The sequence below is a fragment of the Pan paniscus genome, chromosome 1, assembly GCF_029289425.2.
Source record: "Pan paniscus chromosome 1, NHGRI_mPanPan1-v2.0_pri, whole genome shotgun sequence".
NCBI classification, from domain to species: Eukaryota; Metazoa; Chordata; class Mammalia; order Primates; family Hominidae; genus Pan; species Pan paniscus.
Genome location: NC_073249.2, coordinates 1,727,498 through 1,749,907, shown reverse-complemented (window position 1 = coordinate 1,749,907; position 22,410 = coordinate 1,727,498). Strand labels below are relative to the sequence as shown.

The window sequence follows — 22,410 nt, the reverse complement described above, 5'->3', positions numbered from 1 at the left end:
GTCCAGGTTGGGGGTGAACAGAGAGATCTGATGCAGGCCCCGCTTCCCTGATCCTATGGGACGAAGTTGACTCTTACTCCAAGTGAGAACTCCCCTGCCCAGTTCCCTGGTCTTGAGGTGTGGGGGGAAGTTAAGTCTTACTTGGAGGCATTGAGACCCCGTAATCCTCCCCAATGATGAACTCTCCATAGAAGCCAGTCTGGGCAGGATCTAGAAGGGACCAATCCTCTTCAGAGAAGCATAAAATCATGTCCTTGAATGGAGAAACCCGACTCTGAAAGCACAGGAGAACAGGGGTGCCTCAGTCTGGGACGAGCTAGGTGTCTCAGTCTTAGTCCACTGAGGCTGTGACAACACAACGCTGTAGGACGGGCAGTTTCTACACAACAGAAATCTGTTCCTCACAGTTCTGGAGGCTGGACGTCCAACATCAAGGTGCCAGCAGGCTGGGTGCCTGGTGAGGGCCCACTTCTTGGTCAAAAGACAGGCATCTTCTGTGTCCTTACATGATGGAGAGGGCAAGGGAGTTCTCTGGGGCCTCTTTTAGGAGGGACTAATCCCACTCATGAGGACTTTGCCCTTGTTACCAGATCATCTCCCCAAAAGGCTCCACTTCCTAATACCATCATCTTGGGGATTACAATTTCAACACAAATTTTGGGGAGATATAAACACTGAAACCATAGCATTCTGCCCCTGGTTCCCCCAAATTCATATCCTTTTCACATGCCAAACAAATTCATTCTATCCTAATAACCCTCGAAGTCTTAATTCATTCCAGCATCAACTCAAAAGTCCGGAGTCCAACATCTCATTTAAATATCATCTAAATCAGTTACAGTTGAAACTCAAGGCACAATTCTACCTGACACAAAATTCTCTCCAGCTGTGAACCTGTGAAATGAAACAAGTTATGTGCCTTCCAAATAGTGGTGAGGCCGGCGCGGTGGCTCACACCTGTAATCCCAGCACCCTGGGAGGCCGAGGCAGGCAGATTACCTGAGGTCAGGAGTTTGAGACCAGCCTGGCCAACACGGTTAAACCTCATCTCTACCAAAAATACAAAAAGTAGCCAGGCGTGGTGGTGAGCACCTATAATCCCAGCTACTTGGGAGGCTGAGGCAGGAGAATCATTTGAACCCGGCAGGCGGAGTCTGCAGTGAGCTGAGATCATGCCACTGCACTCCACCCTGGGCAACAGGGTGAGACTCAGTCTTAAAAAAAAAAAACAAAACACACACACAGACACACACACACACACACATATATAGTGGTGAGACGGGCACAGGATAAACATTCCAGTTTCAAAAAAGGGAAACAGAAAAAAAGAAAAGGAGTAACAGGTCCCAAGCAAGTCCTGAACCTATGGGTCACAGCACATTATGGTTTACGGCTTGAGAATAATCTGCAGAATAATCCTTTTTGTCTTGATGCTGTGCTCCCCAGGCCCACTGTGTTGGGAGGTGACCCCGCCTTCCAAACCCACAGGTGGCAGCTTCACTGGGCAGGAGTTGAGTCCCCAAGGCCCTGGGTGGCCCTGCCCCTGGCTTTTGGTGGTCCCGCCCCATGGCAGCCCCTGGTGAGGGCCTGCCCTTGAGGTGGTTCTCTGCAGTGGCCCCACCTCTGTGGCAGCTCTGTCTCTTTCAGAAGCCCAAGGCTCTCTTGGGCTGGAACTTCGCTGATGGCCCCACCATCTAGGGCTTCAGGGGTGACTGAAGCGGGGCTCTCTGCTGTGGTCCCCTGCTTGCTGCGGGTCTTGCGCTCTGGGCCTGTGATGGGCAGAAGAGCCCTGATGATTTCTGAATTGCCTTTGGGGTCATTTTTCCATTTTCTTGGACTAGTTCCTAGCTTCAGTTTCAATGGCAAAACCTTTATCTTCTCTCCTAAACAGGCTGGCTCACTCTTACCAACATAGGCTGACAAATATTCCCGATCTTTAAGTTCTGCTTCCCTTTTAAGTAACAATCCCATCTTTAAATCACTTCTCTCTTTTCACATTTCACAAGCTGCACCTTCAAAACCTTGCTTAGATATTTCTGCAGCCAAATATCCAATTGCAGTGGCCCGTAAGTTCTACCTTCCACAAAACACTAATACATAAGCACAGTTCAGCCAAGTGATTTGCCACTGTAAGAAGGATGGCCTTTCCTCCATTGCCCACCACACGTTTCTCATTTCCATCTGAGACCTCCTAAGAATAGCTTTACTGTTCACATTTTTACCAACATTCTGGTTGAGGATTTCAAATCTCCTCTTTTCTTTTGGAGCCTCACTAGAAATCACCCGTAATAGTCTGTTCATGGGCTGGGCACGGTGGCTCACACTTGTAATCCCAGCACTCTGGGAGGCTGAGGCTGGCAGATCACCTGAGGTCAGGAGTTCCAGACCAGCCTAGCTAGCCAAAATGGCAAAACCCTGTCTCTACTAAAAATACAAAAATTAGCCAGGTGTGGTGGTGCACATCTGTAATCTCCGCTACTCAGGAGGCTGAGGTTGCAGTGAGCAGAGATCGCGCCACTGCACTCCTGCCTGGGTGACAGAGCAGGACTCCATCTCAAAAAAAAAAAAAGAAAAAGAAAAAGAAAAAATTGTCTGTTCATGGCAACACAGGCTTTTTCTAGCCTGCACTTCAAAACTCTTCTAGCCTCTACCCATTACCCGGTTCCCAAGCTTCTTCCACGTTGTATTTGTTAGAGTAGCACCCAAAATGTTCGGTGCCAATTTTCTGTCTTAATCCATTTGCGCTGCTCTAACAAAATACCGCAGATTGGGGACTCATAAACAACATAAATGTATGTCTTACAGTTCTGGAGGCTAGGAAGTCCCCAGCTGATACCAGCATAGTTGGGTTCTGGTGAGGGCCCAGTTCCTTGCTCCATAGATGGTCATCATTTCATTGTGTTCTCACATGGTGGAAGGGGCAAGGCTGCTCTCTGAGGCCTCTTTTAGAAAGGCACTAATCCATTTATGATGGATTTGCCCTTATAACCTGATCATCTCCCCAGTGCCCCACCTCTTAATGCCAGCAGCTTGGGGGCTAGCATTTCAACATGTCAAAGCTGTGGGGAGGGGAACACAAAAACATTCAGACCATAGCATTAGGGGAGGGGGGTGGTGTGGAAGCTGGGGCTGAGGGAAGAGCCCAAAGCAACATATGCAGATAGAAGAGACAGAAAGGAGACCGACTACCCCAGGTCCAGGCGCAAGTGGACACACTGCTTTGTAATTTCTGCTCTTGGATCCACCTCATCCCTATCTTGTTTGGCAAAATCCACATGGCAGCTACCTGGCTGGGTGGCCAAGGATGTGGAGAAACAGGTCTTTCTCCTCAGTGCTGGGGAGGCTGCACATCCACCACTCCTATGGTGGGCTGCTGGGCAATGTCCAGAGGTCACCAGCGTGGTCGCCCCTCAATGCAGAGATTCCTAAAGTTTATGTTGCACGTTACCAACATGCCCACCCTTCCGTGCAGAGATTTCTCAAGTTTATGTTGCACATGTGCAACGTAAAGTCTACAAAAGCTGCTTCACTGAAGCATTGATCTAATAAATACTGAAAACCTTGACACACGTCAACAAGACAGCAGATTAAGTAAGCTACAGAAACCTCACAAGGGATGATCCTACACGCACAGAAAGAATGACGGCCTCTCTGTACTGAGAAGGAATTCTCTTCAAAGCGTGTTGTTGCAGGAAAACACCTGTGCATGATGGAATCCGGATGGCCACCAAGTGCAGGGCGTCTAGGAGTTCCGAAGGTTAGCTGCTTCTCAAGAGGTTCCTGGGACTCTGGGGTTAGGTGTAACAGGGAGATTTTTTTCATAAACTTTGAATCATGGACCACGGGAATGTGTCAAAAAACTGATTTTAATTTCTATTTTTATCTTTATATTGTTTTAGACAGGGTCTCACTCTGTCACCCAGGCTGGAGTGCAGTGGCACAACCACAGCTCACTGCAGCCTCAACCTTTGGGGCTCAAGCAATCCTCCTGCTCAGCCTCCCAAGTAGCTGGGACTACAGGAGTGAGCCACCACGCCTGGCTAATTTTTTATTTTTGTAAAGATGAGGTCTTGCTATGTTACCCAAGCTGGTCTCAAATTCTTGGGCTCAAGCAGTTCTCCCACCTCAGCCTCCCATAGGGCTGGGATTACCAGTATGAGCCATGGTGCCTGGCCTAATTTTCATTACTTAATCCGCTGTCTTGTTGATGTGTGTCAAGGTTTTCAGTATTTATTAGATCAATGCTTCATTTTAAAATTTTCATTTTAAAATTTCATTTTAAAATGATGGTATATCCATATAATACTAGGAAACCAGGAAAATAAAGCAGTTCTTTATATAATTGGAAAGGACCACAAAATAAAATTTTTGTGGAAAAAAGAAAAGTAACTCAAAGGACTTTTATATTACTAGTATCTATGTGACAAGCAAAAAAGGAACAGAATAATTTTTAAAACATGCTTTGCATCTGCCTACCTCTCTGGAAAACTATCAGTTACTGTCAGATGGTTTCCCCGGGTGTTGGGGCCAGGCACCCAGGACACGGCTGGGAAGGAGTGATTTTCTTTCTTTCTCTTTTTTTTGAGATCGGTTTTTGCTCTGTCGCCCAGGCTGAAGTTCAGTGGTGCAATCTTGGCTCACGGCAACTGCTGCTTCCCAGGTTCAAATAATTTTTGGGCCTCGGCCCCCTAAGTAGCTGGGACTCTAGGCATTCACTACCATGACCAGCTACTTTTTTTTGGTATTTTTAGTAGAGATGGAGTTTCACCATGTTGCCAGGCCGGTCTCGAGCTCCTGAGCTCAAGTGATTCAACCACCTTGGCCTCCCAAAGTGGTAGGATTATGGGTGTGAGCCACCAAGCCCAGCCTTGACTAGTCTTTTTTTTTTTTTTTTTTTTTAAAAAGGCAAAAATATAGAGGGCAGAGGGCACTTAAAGGAATCATTTTGGTGAGAAGTAAAAGATGTTAATATAAAAAAAAACAGCTATGGAATAATTATGCATCAATTGTACATGTGTATCCCAGTGACCACAGCTGACGTGACCCATGCAGGACACCTCACCTTCAATGCCTCCAGATGTGCTGCATGGGGAGTGCACAGCCCAGTGTGGTTCTCCTGCAAAACGCGTGGCCTGAGTGCCACTGTGAGTCTAACCCCACCTGAGGGAAGGAAGCTGTATCACCTATCACGATATTCTACTCTTCAAAACTAGCCACAGCATGACAAACATGGAGAACCCAAGGAGGAAGTGTTAAGAGATGGGACAACTAAATAAGAAGCAACGATGCTGGATCATTATTGTTTTAATGTGAAATTTCCTCAACGTGATAACTGTATTGTGGTTAAGAGCTTGTCCTTGTGTTTAGGAAATACGCTCCTTTGGCATGAAGAAGGGGGCACAAACGTCTGCATCTAACTGAAGATTTGGGGAAAAATAGAATGAGGGGCTGGGAGTGGGTAAGGAAGAGAGAGAGAGAACGGGGAAAGTGAAGGAAAGGGTATTTGGAAGTCTCTGTACTGTTCTTGCCATCTTCCCTAACTTTAAAATTAATTCCAAAGAAAAAGTTTAAAATAAAAAGAAAGAGAATACCTCAAAAATTCTAAATTTGAGTCACGGTTTTGGAATAAGGACTCTTGCCTGTACATATGAATCACAGGCATCTTAGTAAAAACTCTGACTCAGTAGGTCGGGGTGGAGCCTCAGAGGCTGTATCTGAATGAGCCCCTAAGTGGATGTGCTGCTCGGAAGAGGTCAGTGTGGAAAAGCCTGTCTTCCCAGACTGTTCCACAGAATCCAAAACAGGCCTCGGGAAGCCACTGGATTTCATTACAAGGACCTGTGGGAGACAACTTGATGTTGGTTTCTTAAATGGGGAAAAAAATGGTAATTGCCCCAGTGACAAAAAATACAAAAGAATTCATCACTCTGACATGACTTCCTGGGAGGGGTGTGTGTGTGTGCGTGTGTGTGTGCGCGCGCGTGTGTGTGCGTGTGTGTGCGCACACAGCGGGGGTCCCGAGTGAAAAACTGAGAGTATATATTAACAACAGATTTGGCTGCTTTTTCCTTTGAGCCTTGGTTAGGTGTTTGAGGATCTACTTGCTATACTTTGAATGTGGCCCTCAAATTTCAGGTGCTGGAAACTTGATCCCCCATGTGGCAGTACTGAAAGGTGTGGCCTTTACGAGGTGATGAATAGGTTGTCATGGGAGTGGAACTGGTGGCTTTGTAAGCAGAGGAAGAGAGACCGGAGCAAGCGTGTCAGGACACTCAGCCCCTCGCCATGTGACACCCTGCACCCACCTCGGGACACCACAGAGCCCCCACCAGCACGAACGCTCTCACCAGATGGAGCCCCTCAACCCGAATCTTCTCAGCCTCCATAAATATGAGAAGTCAATTAATTTTTTTATAAATTACAGTTTCAGGTATTCCGTTACAAGCGACAGAAAACTGACTAGACAGTCATGGCATCACAGAAGCAAACCCAAGTCCAAGCACCAGGCGGGTGGACAGACAGTGCTCCAGTCACCTCCAGAATCTGACACGGCCACTTAGCAGGCTCCCCAGGGAGCTTTTAGAACCATATGGACCAATGCTTACATGCTGGGGAGGAGCATAAAAACAGGACATTGATTAACAGCGGGATCCTTTTATTTGTGATCGATTTATTTGTGAGGCACACAAATAAATTGGCAGAGAAAAGTCCAGAAGGAAGTTCACTAGACCATGCAGAATCTTCTCACATGACTGGGGATGAGTGGTATCTTTTCACTTCCTACATTTTGTTAATTTTTCACGAGAAGGGATGGGCAAGATAGATAAACATGTCTATTTAAGATTAAATCTTCAGAGGAGATTTTTCTTTTTCTTTTTTTTTTTTGAGACGGAGTCTCGCTCAGTCGCCCAGGCTGGAGTGCAGTGGCGCGATCTCGGCTCACTGCAAGCTCCGCCTCCCGGGTTCACGCCATTCTCCTGCCTCAGCCTCCCGAGTAGCTGGGACTACAGGCGCCCACCACCACGCCCGGCTAATTTTTTGTATTTTTAGTAGAGACGGGGTTTCACCGTGTTAGCCAGGATGGTCTCGATCTCCTGACCTTGTGATCCGCCCGCCTCGGCCTCCCAAAGTGCTGGGATTACAGGCGTGAGCCACCGCGCCCGGCCCAGAGGAGATTTTTCTAATGCTTCCCACTAAGTACAATGAAAACCCTGGACATTGCATATAAAATGAGCACAGGAGACTCTGAAAGGTGGAGAGAGGGTGGCAGAATGGCCAGGGACCTTAGAACAATATGTGCTAAGTTCACTGGTTTTTCTTTCTACCACATATTCCCCTGACTTGAAGCCGAAGGAGCCAGCTACCAAGAAATACCCATGGGCACAGACCAAAAAAAGCTCCAACAAAAGCCACAGGACCTGGACAGGGGCAGCCCAGCCAAACAGGTAATAACTGCTCTACTCCACTTAATACCACATAAGAAAACTGTGGCCCCTTCTTACCAACACCAGCAGAGAATGACTGGGGAGCCTAGACTTCCACCCTCACCAGGTGCAATGAGGTGCCCTAACATCCCTGCTGGGGTGGTCTCAGAGAAGGCCAAATGCGGAGCTGGGACCTCCATCCCTGCTAGCTAAGAACAAGCCCCCCCCCCGCCACCGCCACCAGTGGAGACCATGTAGGGAGCTGGAACTCCACTCCCACTCAGGCGTATGAGGAGCATCCCCACTTTGATGCCCGTGGAGATCCAGGAGGAAACCTGACGTTCTCTCACCAGGTAATAACAAGTGGTGGCCCACCTGCCCTTCTCTTGCTGGAGCTATGTCAAAAACAACACTGCACAACCAAACAAAACCAGCCACACCAAAGTTAAGGTCCAGAGTCTCATCATATAAAAATATGCAGGCAGAAAATCACTCACTATATCAAGATCTGAAACTGAATGAAAAAAGATAACCACCAATAGATGCCAACCCTCAGGTGACAGATACGTTAGAACTATCTGACAAAGAAGCTGTCATAAAATGCTTCAATGAACAATTATAAGCACACTCCAAACAAACGAAACAATAGAAAGTGTCTGTAAAGACACAGAAAGTCTCAGCAAAGAAACTGAAGATACAGAAAATAACTAACTGGAAATGTGAACAGTACAAACCACAATATGAAATAAGAAGCTCAGTGAACAGGCTCAGCTGAGGAGGGGACAGAAGAAAGACTCAAGTCAACTTGAAGACGGAAAAATAAAGTTATTCAATCTGAACAACAGAGAGAATACAGGCTGAAAAAAAATGAACAGAGTCTCAGGTACCTTTATAAATTACACAGTTTCTAATGAGACATCTAAAACCTGTATCCTTAGCTGTCTGGAGAGGAGAAAGAGAGAGGGACTAAAAAAGTACTAGAAAAATCTAGCTTAAGAATTCCCAAGCTTGGAAAGAGACATAAACCTAGAAATGTAAGAAGCTGAGCAAACTCTAAACAGGTTAATCTAAAGAAATCCATAACAAGACACAGCATAATTTAACTTCTGAAAACTGAAGGCAAAAGAAGAAAAAAATCTTAAAGGTAGCCAGAGTAAAATAATACCTTCCTTACAGGGAAAAAGTTTTTGAATGACAGCAGATTTCTCATCAAAAGCCATGGAGGCCAGAAGGAAGTAACATAATATTTTTCAAGTGCTGAAAGAAAACTGTCAAGTGTGAATCTTTCATCTGGTGAAAACATCCTTCAGGAATGATGGGGAAATGAAGACCTACTAAGATGAGGAAAAAATATGTAAGTCTATCACCAGCAGATCTATCTTAAAAGAATGGCTAAAGAAACACTCTAAACAAAAAGAAGGAACCTTGGAACATAAGAAGAAAGAAAACAGTAAGCCACAATATGGGTAATAAATAGGTTTTCTTTTTCCTTTTGAGTTTTCTGAATAATGTTTGACAGTTGAAGCACAAATTACAACACTCTATGATGCGGTTCTAAATGTATGTAGAGGAAATATTTAAACAACTGCATTATAATAGGGGAAGAAGGATGAGGGTATGTAAAAGGAGGTATATTATATTTCTTTCTTTTTCTTTTCTGATGGGGTCTCACTCTGTCACCCAGGCTGGAGTGCAGTGATGCAATCACAGCTTACTATGCAGCCTCAACCCCCTGGGCTCAAGCAATCCTTCTGCCTCAGCTTCCCAAGTAGCTGGCACTATAGGAGCACACCACCATTCCCAGCTAATTTTTTTAGAATTATTATTTGTAGAGACAAGGTTTCGCTATGTTGCCCAGGCTGGTCTCAAACTCCTGGGCTCAAGCAATCCTCCCACCTTGGCCTCTCAAAGTGCTGGGATTATAGGCACAAGCCACGGTGCCCGAACAAAGGAAATAAGCTTCTACACTTCACTCAAACTGATAAAATGATACTCAGTAGATAAGTTATGTATATATAATGTAATACTTAGAATAACCACTAAAAAAGCTATACAAAAATATACATACACTCAACACCACACTAGGTAAATCGAAATGGAATTCTACATGTTCAAGTAACGCACAGAAAAATAGGAAAAAGGAAACAGAGAAACAGAAACAGAGCCAGAAAAATAGAAAGATTTAAGCCCTAACATGTCGGTAATGACATTAAATACAAATGGTCTACATACATCAATCAAAACACAGTAACTGGCAGAGTAGATTAGAAAACATTATCCAAATATATACTATCTAGGCCGGGTGCAGTGGCTCACACCGGTAATCCCAGCACTTTTGGAGGACGAAGCAGGTGGATCACGTGAGGTCAGAAGTTCAAGACCAGCCTGGCCAACATGGTGAAACCCTGTCTCTACTAAAAATACAAAAATGAGCCGGGCCTGGTGGTGCGTGCCTGTAGTCTCAGCTACTCGGGAGGCTGAGGCAAGAGAACTGCTTGAACCCAGGAGATGGGGGTTGCAGTGAGCTGAGATCGCGCCACTGCACTCCAGCCTGGGTGACAGAGTGAGACTCCGCCTCAAACAAAATAAAACAACATATATACTATCTAAAAGTAACTCACTTCAGATATAATAATATAAGCAGGTTGACTGTAAAAGGATGGAATAAATATATTATGCAATTATTAATCAAAAGAAAGAAGAAAAGCTATATTAACATCAGATAAGAGTACTTTCTTACAAAACTTACCAACTTTTGTACTTACCAACGATTGCATACCTGGGCATTTATCCCAGAGAAATGAAGACTGATGTGTATATAAAAACCTGCACACAAATATTTACAGCAGCTTTATACAATAATGACCCCAAAACAACCCGGATAGTCCTCAACCAGTGAATGGTTAAACGAACTGTTGGACTTCCATGTGATGGAATACTACTCAGCAATGAAAAGCAATGGAATAGTAACACACGCAACAACCTGAATGAAGCTCCACAGAATTACGCTGAATGAAAACAGCCAATCCCCAAAGGTTACATATTATATGAATCCATTTATATAACATTCTTGAAATGAAATGACATCATAGAGCTGAAAAACAGATCAGTGGTTGCCAGAGGCTGAAGAGAGGGTGAGGGTAGGAAAGAAATGAGTGTGGACATTAGGTAACAGGAGGTATCCTTCTGGTGAAGCACCTGTTCTCTATCTTGCATGTATCAATGTCAATACCCTGGGTGTGACATTGTACTATATTTATAGAATATAGATTTTTACTCTATATTTTACCATTGAGGGTTTAAAAAGTTCACAGGATCTCTCTGTGTTATTTCTTACAATGGCATGTGAATCTACAATTACGTAAAAATGAGAAGATTAATTTAAAAAGAAAAACAAAACTTCACGTGTACCATGTTCGTAGCAGCATTATTCACAAAAGCCAAAATGTGGAAGCAATGTAAATGTCCATCGACAGATGAATGGATAAACAAGGTGATATATACACACATGGGAGTATTATTCAACCTTAAAAAGGAAGGGAATTCATGGCCAGGCATGGTGGCTCATGCCTGTAATCCCAGCACTTTGGGAGGCCGAGGCAGGTGGATCACGAGGTCAAGAGTTCGAGTTCAAGAGCCTGACTAACATGGTGAAACCCCGTCTCTACTAAGAATACAAAAATTAGCCAAGCGTGATTGCGGGTGCCTGTAATCCCAGCTACTCGGGAGGCTGAGGCAGGAGAATTGCTTGAACCCGGGATGCGGAGGTTGCGATGAGCCGAGATCGAGCCACTGCACTCCAGCCTGGGCGACAGAGCAAGACTCCATCTCGGGGGAAAAAAAAACACGGAAGGGAATTCCGACACATACTGCAACATAGATGAACCTTGAGGACATTATGCTGAATGAAATAAACCAGTCACAAAAAGGCAAATAGTGCATAATTCCAATTATATGAGGTATTTATAGTCAAATTAATAGGGACTAAAAGTAGAATGGAGGTTGCCAGGGGCTAAGGGAAAGGGTAAATGGGGAGTTATTATTTAACGTATAGAGAATTTCAGTTTGGGAAGATGAAAAAGTTCTACAGATTGGGTGTACAACAATGTAAATATACTTAACACCACTGAACCGCACACTTAAAAACAGTTAAGATGGAAAATTTTACGCTATGTGTATATTACCACAATTAAAAACAGAAATTAAAAAACACTTATAAACAACATCTTCATGATGGTGACTTTTAGTGCACTGGGAAGAAACTATCACTGGGAAGAAACTATCAGAGTAATAAAACAGTACTGACTTATCAAAATCTCTGTACTGTGCTCGCTATGGCATTTACTAGGGACTGCAGGAATTGAAAGATGAAGACCAAACCTCATTAGGTACTGGATTAACAGCATCCCCTTATGTGTTAAACTGGTTAAATGTCCAAATTTTAATAAGAAATACTGGTTTTACCTCCTTTGTGTTTGGAAATGGTCACAGTACACAGCAGATGCTGACATGTATGTGTTGAGCATCAGGGTAAACAGGCGTGTGCCACATTTTTGGTGGGGCAAAAGCAAGTTATGGAGATGCCCCCTAACTGGGTAACCTGGCTAACTCCTTCCCATCCCTAGCCCTCCCTTCTCCAAGTTTAAAGTCATGTTGGCTGGGCACAGTGGCTCATGCCTGTAATCCCAGCACTTTGGGAGGCTGAGACAGGAGGATCACTTGAGGTCAGGAGTTCGAGACCAGCCTGGGCAACATGGCGAGACCCTGTCTCTACAAGGAAATACAAAACTTAGCTGGGTGTAGTGGCATGCACCTGTAGTCCCAGCTGCTCAGGAGACCGAGGTGGGAGGATGGCTTGAGCTCAGGAGTTTGAGGCTGCAGTGAGCTACGACTGTGCCACTGCATTGAAGCCTGGGTGACAAGGCAAGACCCTGTCTCTAAAAATAAAAATAAAATAAAGTCATGTCAAATGAACTGTGCAGAAAGCAAACTGCTCAGCTTCTGACATTCTGCTGAGATATGATAATAAGAGTGTCTACTGTTTTTCACAGTTTTCTGTTGGGTAAGGAGCAACTAAACAAAAGCAGGAGTCACACATCCTGTTCCCATGGGAGGGGATGATGCTGTCATAACTAAATCTCGTGCCAGCCAGTGGAAAGTGTTAGGAGGGAAAATGAAGGAGATATGGCCAGAAAACATGGCCAAAGACAGCAACTGGGCTAGAGAGAGGCGAGTAAGATCACCTGCTGAACCAGCCCCCAGCCCTGACTCTGACTCCTCAGAGCGCCCGAGTAAGCAAGTCTTACACAAAAACACGAACGAGAACATTCGAGGAAATTCTGGAATGACTCACCACGTAGATCTGTGACAGGACTGAAATTATCTGTGCTTTCTTCCCTCCACTTCCTAACATTTCTAAAATATAACCATTGCTGCGATGATTATTAAATTGAAAAATTCTCTGTAAAATAAGAGAGCAGAGAGATCTCCTTTTTCACAAGAGGGGAACTTAGACACGCTGAGAGGCCCATCAATGGGGACTCACGGGCCTTTGTTTCCTGCTATCGTCTGCACAAAGCTTCCTGAAGGTGGCCTGATGACAGTCAACCCAGTGGGCGGCTGGGACCACAGGGAAGGAGGAGAAATGGGGCGTCTCTTAAGCTCACGCTCTGCCTATTTTAGCTTTTCTGGGCTGGGATTGAACATCCTGTGTGGCAGTCAGAAAGCTGGCTGGGGTCCTAAGAAAGCTGCCCTGTAGCCTACAGAGGCAAACATGGGATTTTCAAGGACTCCTGTAGAAACCACTCACCGGGGGTAGCTGGAGGGTGGTCACCTGCTGTGTGTCCCGCACATTCTCTTCCTGAAGAAGGAAAGCATCTTGCAGAACTGAAAGAGATCAGAAAATGGTGTCCTAAAGTGGGCCAGGGCCAGGCCCGGTGCTGATACCTTCTGAGCTTCCTGCGGCTCTTCATTTCCATTTTGGTAGCAAGGAAAATCACAAGAGAGGCACCAACAGGGAACTGTTTCATGGTGCTTTTCATAAAACCCCAGTCTCTGTTCTTAACTGTAAAATGAGGATTACAAAATGACGCACATGAAAAGCACTCTGTAAACCACAAAGATTGCTGCGACTTTGTTTCCAGATATAACAAGGGGGGCTGTAACAGAGTGTGCCTGGGTTCATGATGGCACGGTCAATTAAATGAACTCTTTCACCTCGGGTAGGTCCCCGGACCTCAGCATTGTTATCCAAACTATGGGAAAATAAAGGTTAAAACTCTATAATAGAGTTCAGCCGTGTGTGGTGGTACATGCCTGTAATCTCAGCTATTCTTATTTTGGGGACTGAGGTGGGAGAATCACTTGAGCCCAGGAGTTCCAGACCAGCATGGACAACACAGAGTATTTGTTTCTTAAAAAGAAAAAGAAAAAAAAAGAAAGAAGAAGAAAAAGAAAAAGCCGTAGAGTTGAGGAATCTATACGGACTCTTAGGGTCTGGATGTGGTGGCTCATGCCTGTAATCCTAGCTCTTTGGGAAGCCAAAGTGGGAGGATTGCTTAAGCTCAGGAGTTCAAGACCAGTCTGGGCAACATAGGGAGACCGCATCTCTATTAAAAATAAAAAAACTGGGAAGCTGAAACAGAAGGATTGCTTGAGCCTGAGAGATGGAGGCTGCAGTGAGCCACAGCTGCACCACTGCACTCCAGCCTGGGTGACAGAACATGGCTCTGTCTCAAATGAAAAAAAAAAAAAAAAAGGAAGGGCTGTTGGCAATCAGAATTACTGTGGAACTCCATAAAAAAAGAAGGAAAATCCTGTCATTTGTGATGACATGGATGAACCTGAAAGACATGCTACGAGCAATAAGCCAGACACAAAAAGAAATACTGCATGTTCTCACTTCAATGTGGACTCTAAAAAAGTTGAACTCATAGAAGCAGAGATCAGAATGCTGGTTACCAGAGGCTAGGGAATGAGGGGACTGGGGAGACATTGGTCAAAGTGTACAAAATTTCAGTGACGTGAGAGGAGTAAACTCAGGAGTCCTATTGCACAACATGGTGACTATAGGCAGTAACAACGTACTGTGTACTTGAAAATTGCTCAGAGGGTAGATCTGAAGTATTTTCACCACACACAGAAAAAGGATAGGTATATGAGGTAATGCATTATATTAATTAGCTTGACTTTTTTTTTTTTTTTTTTAAGAAACTGGTCTCACTAGGTTGCCTAGGCTGGAACAGAACTCCTGAGCTCAAGGGATCCTCCCACCTCAGCCTCCTGAGTAGCTGGGACTACAGGTGTGCCACCATGCCCAGCTAAGTAGCTTGGTTTAATCATTTCACAATGTGTATAGATATCAAAACATCACACTGTACACTGTAAATACGTACAATTTTTTTTTTGTCAATTTGAAGACAGAAATTAAACAAAAAAGAAACTGTTACCACTGTAGGTACTCCTGAAAGAGCATTTGACACAGTGTCCTAAAGACCCTCATACAAAATGTAAAGTGTGGCTTTGGGACCATCTCACCAGCCTTATTTCGGGCTACCAGGGACTCTGCCACTCTTCTCTCCTGGAATTGGAAACTACCCTTTGTTCAGGCTTCTGCCATGAGCCACATCCCCTGCCAACAGTGCAGCCATGTAAAAATGAGCTGTTTCAAAAGGTACTCCTTTCTCAGAGTAAGACTTGGAGAGCTGTGCTATAGTCTACTGGTTAACCCCAGGTCACATGTTAAGTCATTATCAAAGCAAACCCCAGAGGCCAGTGTCCCTGGCCTTTCAGACCCGGAATACAAAGCCTGCAGGAAACAGCAGCTGCAGGAGTGGCTATGTGGAACAAAGGACGGGGCCAGGAGCCCACACAGATGGCAGTGCCATTCTAGGGGTCTCAGTGGAAGGCAGCCTCTTCACTGTGTCTGAAGGGGAAGCTCAGGCTGGATGGGCGTAGATTTGAGGAGGTGGTATTTTTCTGTGTGTATGTTCCATTTTAAGTTTCTATCTTCATCTTTATTTAACTTACTTTTTACCTCCCAGTTTTATTAAGCTATAATTGACAAAAATTGTATGTATTTTGTGTACGAAAACTGTACAATGTGATAACTATACATTGTGAAATGATTAAATTAAGCTAATTAACAAATCTATACCTCATATATTTTTGTGACGAGAACATCTTATTTACTTTCTTAGCAATTTTCAAGTATAAGATGCATTATTTTTCATCAACCTCACCATGCTGTACCATAGATCTCCAGAATTTATTCATCTTACCTAACGGAAACTTTGTACTCTTTGACCGATGTCTCCCAGAGGGGGTGTTTTATTTTTTAGAGGTGGGTTCTCGCTATGTTGCCCAGGCTGGTCTCAAACTCCTGGCCTCAAGCAATCCTCCTGCTTCAGCCCCCTGAGTAGCTGGAACTATAGGCATGAGCCACCATGCCTGGCTAGGAGGTGGTATTTTAGTTCTGCTTCCTCACACCTGCCACCTTCTGGGATATGTAGCTATCCCAGATATTCATATATATATGAATGGAGATGCCCCCTAACTGGGTAACCTGGCTAACTCCTTCCCATCCCTAGCCCTCCCTTCTCCAAGTTTAAAGTCATGTTGGCCGGGCACACTGGCTCACGCCTGTAATCCCAACACTTTGGGAGGCTGAGACATATGTATATATATATATATATACACACATACATATATACACACACACACATATATATACACACATATATATACACACATATATATACACATATATATACACATATATATACACATATATATATATACACACACACACACACACATATATATATATATATGAATATGTAGTCCCACCCTACCTTTGGCCCCGATAAATGAATACATGGACCCTTTCAAGAATCACTTCGGAGAGTTGCAGACCCTACACAAAATCTAGCTTTTGGGGAAGATCTTCAAGATGAGGAACTATACAGCTCTGATAGATAGTGCATTCCAATGATGAATTGTCCCAATAGTTAAGGTTTTCCTGATTGCTAACTCTCATCATACCTACTTTGCCTATTGATTATTGCTCATGGAAATGGGAGAGCTGGCCCTGTTTTCCTAAAGCCCATCTGTGGTTGCTGGCTTATCTCAGAACTTTATCAAGAAGCAACTGCACAGGCTACTGTAGTTCCTGAAACTTCTTCCTCTCCACCTGCATGCCTTCCCAGACCCCACTACAAGGCCTCTCACAGCCCCCCACTTCCTGCATAACCCAAGCTACTTGCACGTGCATTATGTGGGCGACTGGCTGCTTCCCTTATACCTGTTGTTACAGGCTAAGTTATGGCCCTCTCAAATTCCTATGTTGAAGCCCTAACCCTTAGGTACCTCAGAATGCGACTGAGTATTTGGAGATAGGGTCTTTAAAGAGGTCATTAAGATAAAATCAGGTCATATGGGTGGGCCCTAATCCAATAGGACTGGTGTACTTATAAGAAGAGGAGATTAAGACACAGACACACACAAGGAAAGACCACATAAAGAGACCCAGAGAGAGAAGGTGTCTGTTACACCTGCTCTGCAAACTTCTCTTAGTGTAAATATCTTCCTCTTCCTTTCCCTGAAAGAAAACCGCTCGTCATCAAGAGTCCTGGCACAAAGCTTGTTGTCAGCTTTCAGAGCCGGATATTCATAGGTTTTTACGGGTCCCAAAGAGAGCCAGTGGCATAAGAGACTTCCCCTCCTAGCTCCCTTTTTTTTTTTTTTTTGTTTTGTTTTGTTTTGAGATGGAGTTTTACTGTTTTTACCCAGGCTGGAATGCAATGGCGTGATCTCAGCTCACTGCAATCTCCGCCTCTCAGGTTCAAGTGATTCTCCTGCCTCAGCCTCCCGAAAAGCTGGAATTATAGGCACCCACCACCACACACAACTAATTTTGTATTTTTAGTAGCGATGGGGTTTCACTATCTTGGCCAGGCTGGTCTCGAACTCCTGACCTCAGGTGATCCGCCCGCCTTGGCCTCCCAAAGTGCTGGGATTACAGGCGTGAGCCAACGCGCCCAACCCCTAGCTCCTTCTAAATGTCTATCTGCAAACTTCTCTTAGTGTTAACATTAGACATGCCTACAAGCCAAGGAGAGAGGCTTCAGAAGAACCCAAGGCTGCTGATACATTGACTTCAGACTTCCAGCCTCCTGAACTGTGAGAGAATACATTTCTGTTACATAAGGCATCCAGTCTGTGGTACTTTGTTATGGCAGCCAACAACACACCAAACTTGATTTATAAGCAAGAAAAGGCTGAAGAGTTTATGTGATTTGTACAGAAGTCAATATAGTTTTTCCACACACAGAAATTTAATAGGGATTTTGGTTTTATTACTGAAAAGCTTATCATAATGCCAAATACAACTTCTGCAAGTCATAAGAAAGTCTCCCCTGGCCCCCCAGACACTCTCTTTCCATTGTACCTATAGAGCACTATGGCAAGTCCACCCAGAGTCATAAGAAAGCCCCCCTGGCCCCCCAGACACTCTCTTTCCACTGTACATATAAAGCACCGTGGCAAGTCCACCCAGAGGAACCCACGTGCCAGACTTCCTTCAACCCAAGGGCGCTGGTTTCCCATGATATGTACTTAAAGTTTTGGGCACCTCAGGCCTTGTGCTCAACCTTTTATAGGTTGTATCTCATTTAATTGTCCAAAAACCCCAAAAAAGGTAATTACTATCTCTGCTGGACAGAGGAAGAAACTGAGGCTTTCAGAGCTTAGAAGCATGCCTCAGGTCATACCCAGAAGATTCAAATCTAAGTTTATCTGACGAAAAAACTACTTTCCTGTAGCTACCATGTACTTCATATACATACTCAAACTACGTGTAGCTGATGTTCTGGCCCCACACACTAGACACCACCCTGTGTCCTCCTAAGTATTTCTACATCTCTTCGCAGCATCACAATACTCCTGTAAACAGGAGTTGTTTAGCCAAGGAAACAGAGGTTCCAAGAGACAAGAAATGGCCATGCTCCAGTCATGCAGCAGGCCCCAGCTGTACACTGGCAGTCCCCAGCTGTCATCAAACTGACAAATCCTGCAGAGATGCACCCTCGAAGAGATGAGAGGGCACCACCTCAGTGACACCCACCTACAGAAGAGTTAGCTCTGAGAGGATCTAGAACCATGAAGAGGACAAACATCCTGATGAGGTTCTCATTTAATTGCTCTAGGAAGGGACTCAGACCCTGACAACAGCTCACAGCTCCTCGGGGACACGAGAACACTGCTGATGTAAAAGCCATCAGCTTAACAAAAACCACACCCAGTGCACAGTATGGGGTGTGCGCTTCCCCAGATCACCCCTGCTACACTCCCCTGGGCTGCATACCTGGGTCCCCGCTGAGCTGGCTTGGTTGTCTGCTTGGGAGCCCCAGGCACTGTGCCAGGGTTATGGGCTGGGCATCCTGGTTCTTTGCAAGGTCGCTGTGAGGCTCTACCGGCAGCTGCTCCTGCTCCTGGTCCAGAGGGCTGTCCCCATCATCAATCACCACAGGGTCTTCACAGTGCTTGAGCTGCAATCCCAGAGACAGCTTTTCAGGGCTAGGGGAAGAGGTCCCATCTCTCCCTGGGCCTGGTGACCATCCACTCCACAGCTGACCATCAAAGGCTCAACTTAGGCCTTGAACTGGGCTGTAAAGGGGCACGACACTATCATGCCCAAATTAGAGCCTTCAGTGAGTAAAACTGGCTTTCTTAGGAAACTCTAGTCTGGGCCTAACCAAAGCACATGGCTCTCGATGGAACTCCTCATTCCCCAGCCAGCACATGCACGGCCCAGCCAAAGTGTCTAAGTACCAGATCTCTACCCGTCCCAGCCCCACCTCTTCTACTCACCCACTGCCAGGGTCTCCCGGGCTCCCGTTCCAGTGCCTCCACCGCGGCCACAGCCTGCTCTCCGCTCTCAGGCTCCTGCGCCCGCACCCAGCTCTGGATCTCCCGGGGCAGGATGGCCAGGAACTGCTCCAGCACCAGCAGCTCCAGAATCTGCTCCTTGGTGTGCCTCTCAGGCCGCAGCCAGCCCCCGCACAGGTCCCAGAGGCGCTGCAGGGCCTCCCGGGGTCCCGCCGCCTCCTGGTAGCGGAAACGGCGGAAGAGGCGCCGAGAGGACTCGGGGCTGGGAAGCTCCCCCTGGGGGCTAGGGTTCTCTCCAGGTGGGCTCCTCATTTTCCTGGGCTCCTCACTTTCCTTCGGAGCCAAGACTCGGGGGCACAGGGCTGTGGGCATGATGGGATTTGATGGGGGTCAGCAGCAGAAGACGACCCTATTTCCAAACAGAAATCACTGGCTTCAGTGTTCTGGTCTCCTGTGGTCATTTCTGGGGGACAGTGACAAGGAAACTGTCAATGCCCTCAGAGACCAGCCCTTTGGAGAAGCCCTGGGAAAGGTAGGGAGTGTTGGTGTGGCTGGTCTTTACACACAGGATGAAACAGACAGAAAGATGCCCTCCCCCCATCAGTACCATTACATGTGGATGACTGGATGAACAAGACAGGAAATCTGGGAGAAAGTGGTGGCATTTCAACGTGACACTGCTGTTTTGAGCATCCCAGGAAACCAACAGCGCCACATGCAGATGTAATCAAGACGCTCTGGTACCTTGAGTGGCTGGGTCCTCCTGGAGAGATCCGAGATGGGCAGGCCAAGCAGGCCACTATCTTGAAGCTCCGGAGCCGAAGTCACTGTTCCTGTTATTAAGACCTTTACAAATGGAGCTGGAATGACAAAGACATGCATCGGATGAGCCTTCAAGCACATCCAGGAATGGAAAATCCACCCTTCTGGTGGCAGAGGGCTGATGGTGCTGCGTGCTGGATGGACAACCCAGCCAGAATCAGCTTTGCCCAGCAGAGTCTGCAATGGGAGGCAAGGGAAAACATCACATGAGACAGCTACATGCAGTCTCCCAGGGACAAATAACACTGCATCTAGAAGTATCAGTGGTTTCCTATGAGCCTTCTGCCAATTCTGCCCTGACCTTCAACCTCGCCTCCACCCTATTCTCTATCCTTGCCCTCTTCAAACCACATTGAAGGCAACTGCACACCCGCCAAAGCCCTTCCTCGGCCAGGACAGAAAAGTGGGTCCGTCACTGCACAGCTCAGCCCTCAAAGAACCCCTGGACACTGCAGCTGCCACACCCCCAAGGTGGGACTCAGGGGTCCCTACACCTCCCCGCTGGTGTGCAGACAACTAGCCGACACTTTTGCCACAACTAGGGTGGCAAAAGAGACCAGCAACCAGTATACCTGGCTGGTGTTCATGATTCCCACTTTAGAACGCTGGGCCCGTGAAAGGGCACATGGGGACACTCACAGTCCCCTTCTCTGCCATCAGGTCTCTGTGATCCTTAGGACCGGCAGTGCCTGCCACTCCCCGATCTGCACGAGGTTGTCCAGCGTGGCCGCGTCTTAACCTCCAACAGCTCACAAGGTGGGAAGGGGGACTCGGGCCTCACTCCCATTTCACAGAAAGACAAGTGATGCCAGAAAAGCTACGAAACAACTGAGTGGTTCCAGAAACACCCACTGCTCTGAATCTCTTTGCTTTCCAAAGTAACAACATACACAGAAACCCATATGGGGGCCGTGGAGGCGTCGGGCTGGACGCATTACAGCGCTCCCCACCACCGGATCGCTTCCAGGGCGGCTCCGGCATCTGGAGCCCGGGGTGGGCCCCGCCCGCCCTGCTCGGCGGCCCCCTGCGGCGCCCATCACACACCTGCAGCGCCCAGGACTACTCAGGTCCGCCCCCCCGGAGCACCGGCGCCCACCCGGGCTGCCACTCGGATCGTCTCCAACCAGACGGCCGCGTCCGTCTTTGTCACGGCGGCACCTGGCGCGTGGGAGGCTCGGAGGAGATGCCTGATGAATGAACTAACGTGAGTGAGGCGGAGGAGGGCCCCGCAGGGGCGGAGCGAGCTCCCAGCCTTTCGCGGAGGAGGGACCGAGCTGGATCGGCAGAAAGGGAAGGAGAAGGTCGCTGTGGGCCAGGGAAGGGGGAGCCCGCCCTCCGCGCCCTCGGTCTCCCTCACACGCGCGTCTCCCGTCTCGCCGGCTCCGGGCTCCTCACCTCACAGCCTGGAGCTCCCTCCCGGCGTCCGGCCGAAAACCCTCCTGTGGCGGCGGAAGTCCAGGGCAGCCGTCCTCATCCTCCCAGCCCGCCCGGCCGGGCGTACTCGCTGAGGCGGGGTCTCCGCAGGCGCCCGGCTCCTTTCCCGGCCCGTCCAGACCGCGTCTCCCGATCATCCGGAAAGCCACGGCTCGGCTCGGGGGCAAATGGAGGCGCCTGAAAAACAATGGTGTTGCTTTCTCCCCCGCCCGCACCTTCCTGAGCGCTGGGCTCTGGGCCGGGAGGCGGCGCCGCGGAGGCCGGGCGCGGGCCGAGGAGGGCGGGGCGGGGCCGGCCGCGGGAGCCGGGGTGCACTCACCGCCGCGGCGCGTCCCTGTTGGCGGGCGGCGCAGGCCTGGCCGCCGCGGGAGCCCGCCGGACGCCGAGGAAAGGAAAGGCCGGAGCCCTCCGGCTCCCTCCCCTGGGACACTTCCTGCTCCGCTCTAGGACTGGGGAGGTCTCCGCATCTCAGTGGTTCGCTCCCCCGCCCCCCGGCCGAGGTGTGCGCTGGGGGTGACATCCGACACCCCCGGCCCGCCCCGCTCCGCGCGCGCCTGGGCCTGGCCGCCGGGCCGGGGGCTTTGTGGGTCAGCCACGTCGCCGCGCCCGGGCCTCCCCGCGGGCCCGCCGGTCCGGAAGGTGGGCCCGGGGCTCTTTTCTCCGCTGTTCTCCTTCTCTGGCGCCCCCAGGACACGCGGCCAGTGGACGCCCGGAACGGCCGAGCGGGAGTCGCGGCTGGGGATGGAGCGGAGAGAGGAGGCCCCGCGCGCCGTCGGCCGCCTCATTTCAGACTCCCCTGCGACCCCCCCCCCGCCGCCAGCCGAAGGCCGGGCCGCCCAGCCCC

General features: G+C 47.7%; 1 protein-coding gene across 5 annotated transcripts in view; it reads right to left on the bottom strand.

Moving 5' to 3' along the window:
* Positions 1-21,666, bottom strand: part of ZNF496 (zinc finger protein 496) — a 33,811-nt gene extending 12,145 nt beyond the window's left edge. For 2 of the 5 annotated variants that reach the window (XM_055093016.2, XM_055093108.2), the window contains exons 1-6: positions 21,528-21,666; positions 20,055-20,170; positions 19,293-19,719; positions 18,787-18,970; positions 13,234-13,310; positions 142-274 (exon numbers count right to left, since the gene is read on the bottom strand). In XM_055093016.2, coding sequence (XP_054948991.2) covers positions 142-274; positions 13,234-13,310; positions 18,787-18,970; positions 19,293-19,682 — 784 coding nt within the window. In that variant the 5' untranslated portion in view covers positions 19,683-19,719; positions 20,055-20,170; positions 21,528-21,666. Of the gene's footprint in view, positions 1-141; positions 275-12,777; positions 12,886-13,233; positions 13,311-18,786; positions 18,971-19,292; positions 19,720-20,054; positions 20,171-21,527 lie in introns of all 5 variants that reach the window. The other 3 variants (XM_008968288.6, XM_034950339.3, XM_055093033.2) reach the window with 3 other exon arrangements.
* Positions 21,667-22,410: the final 744 nt, after the last annotated feature.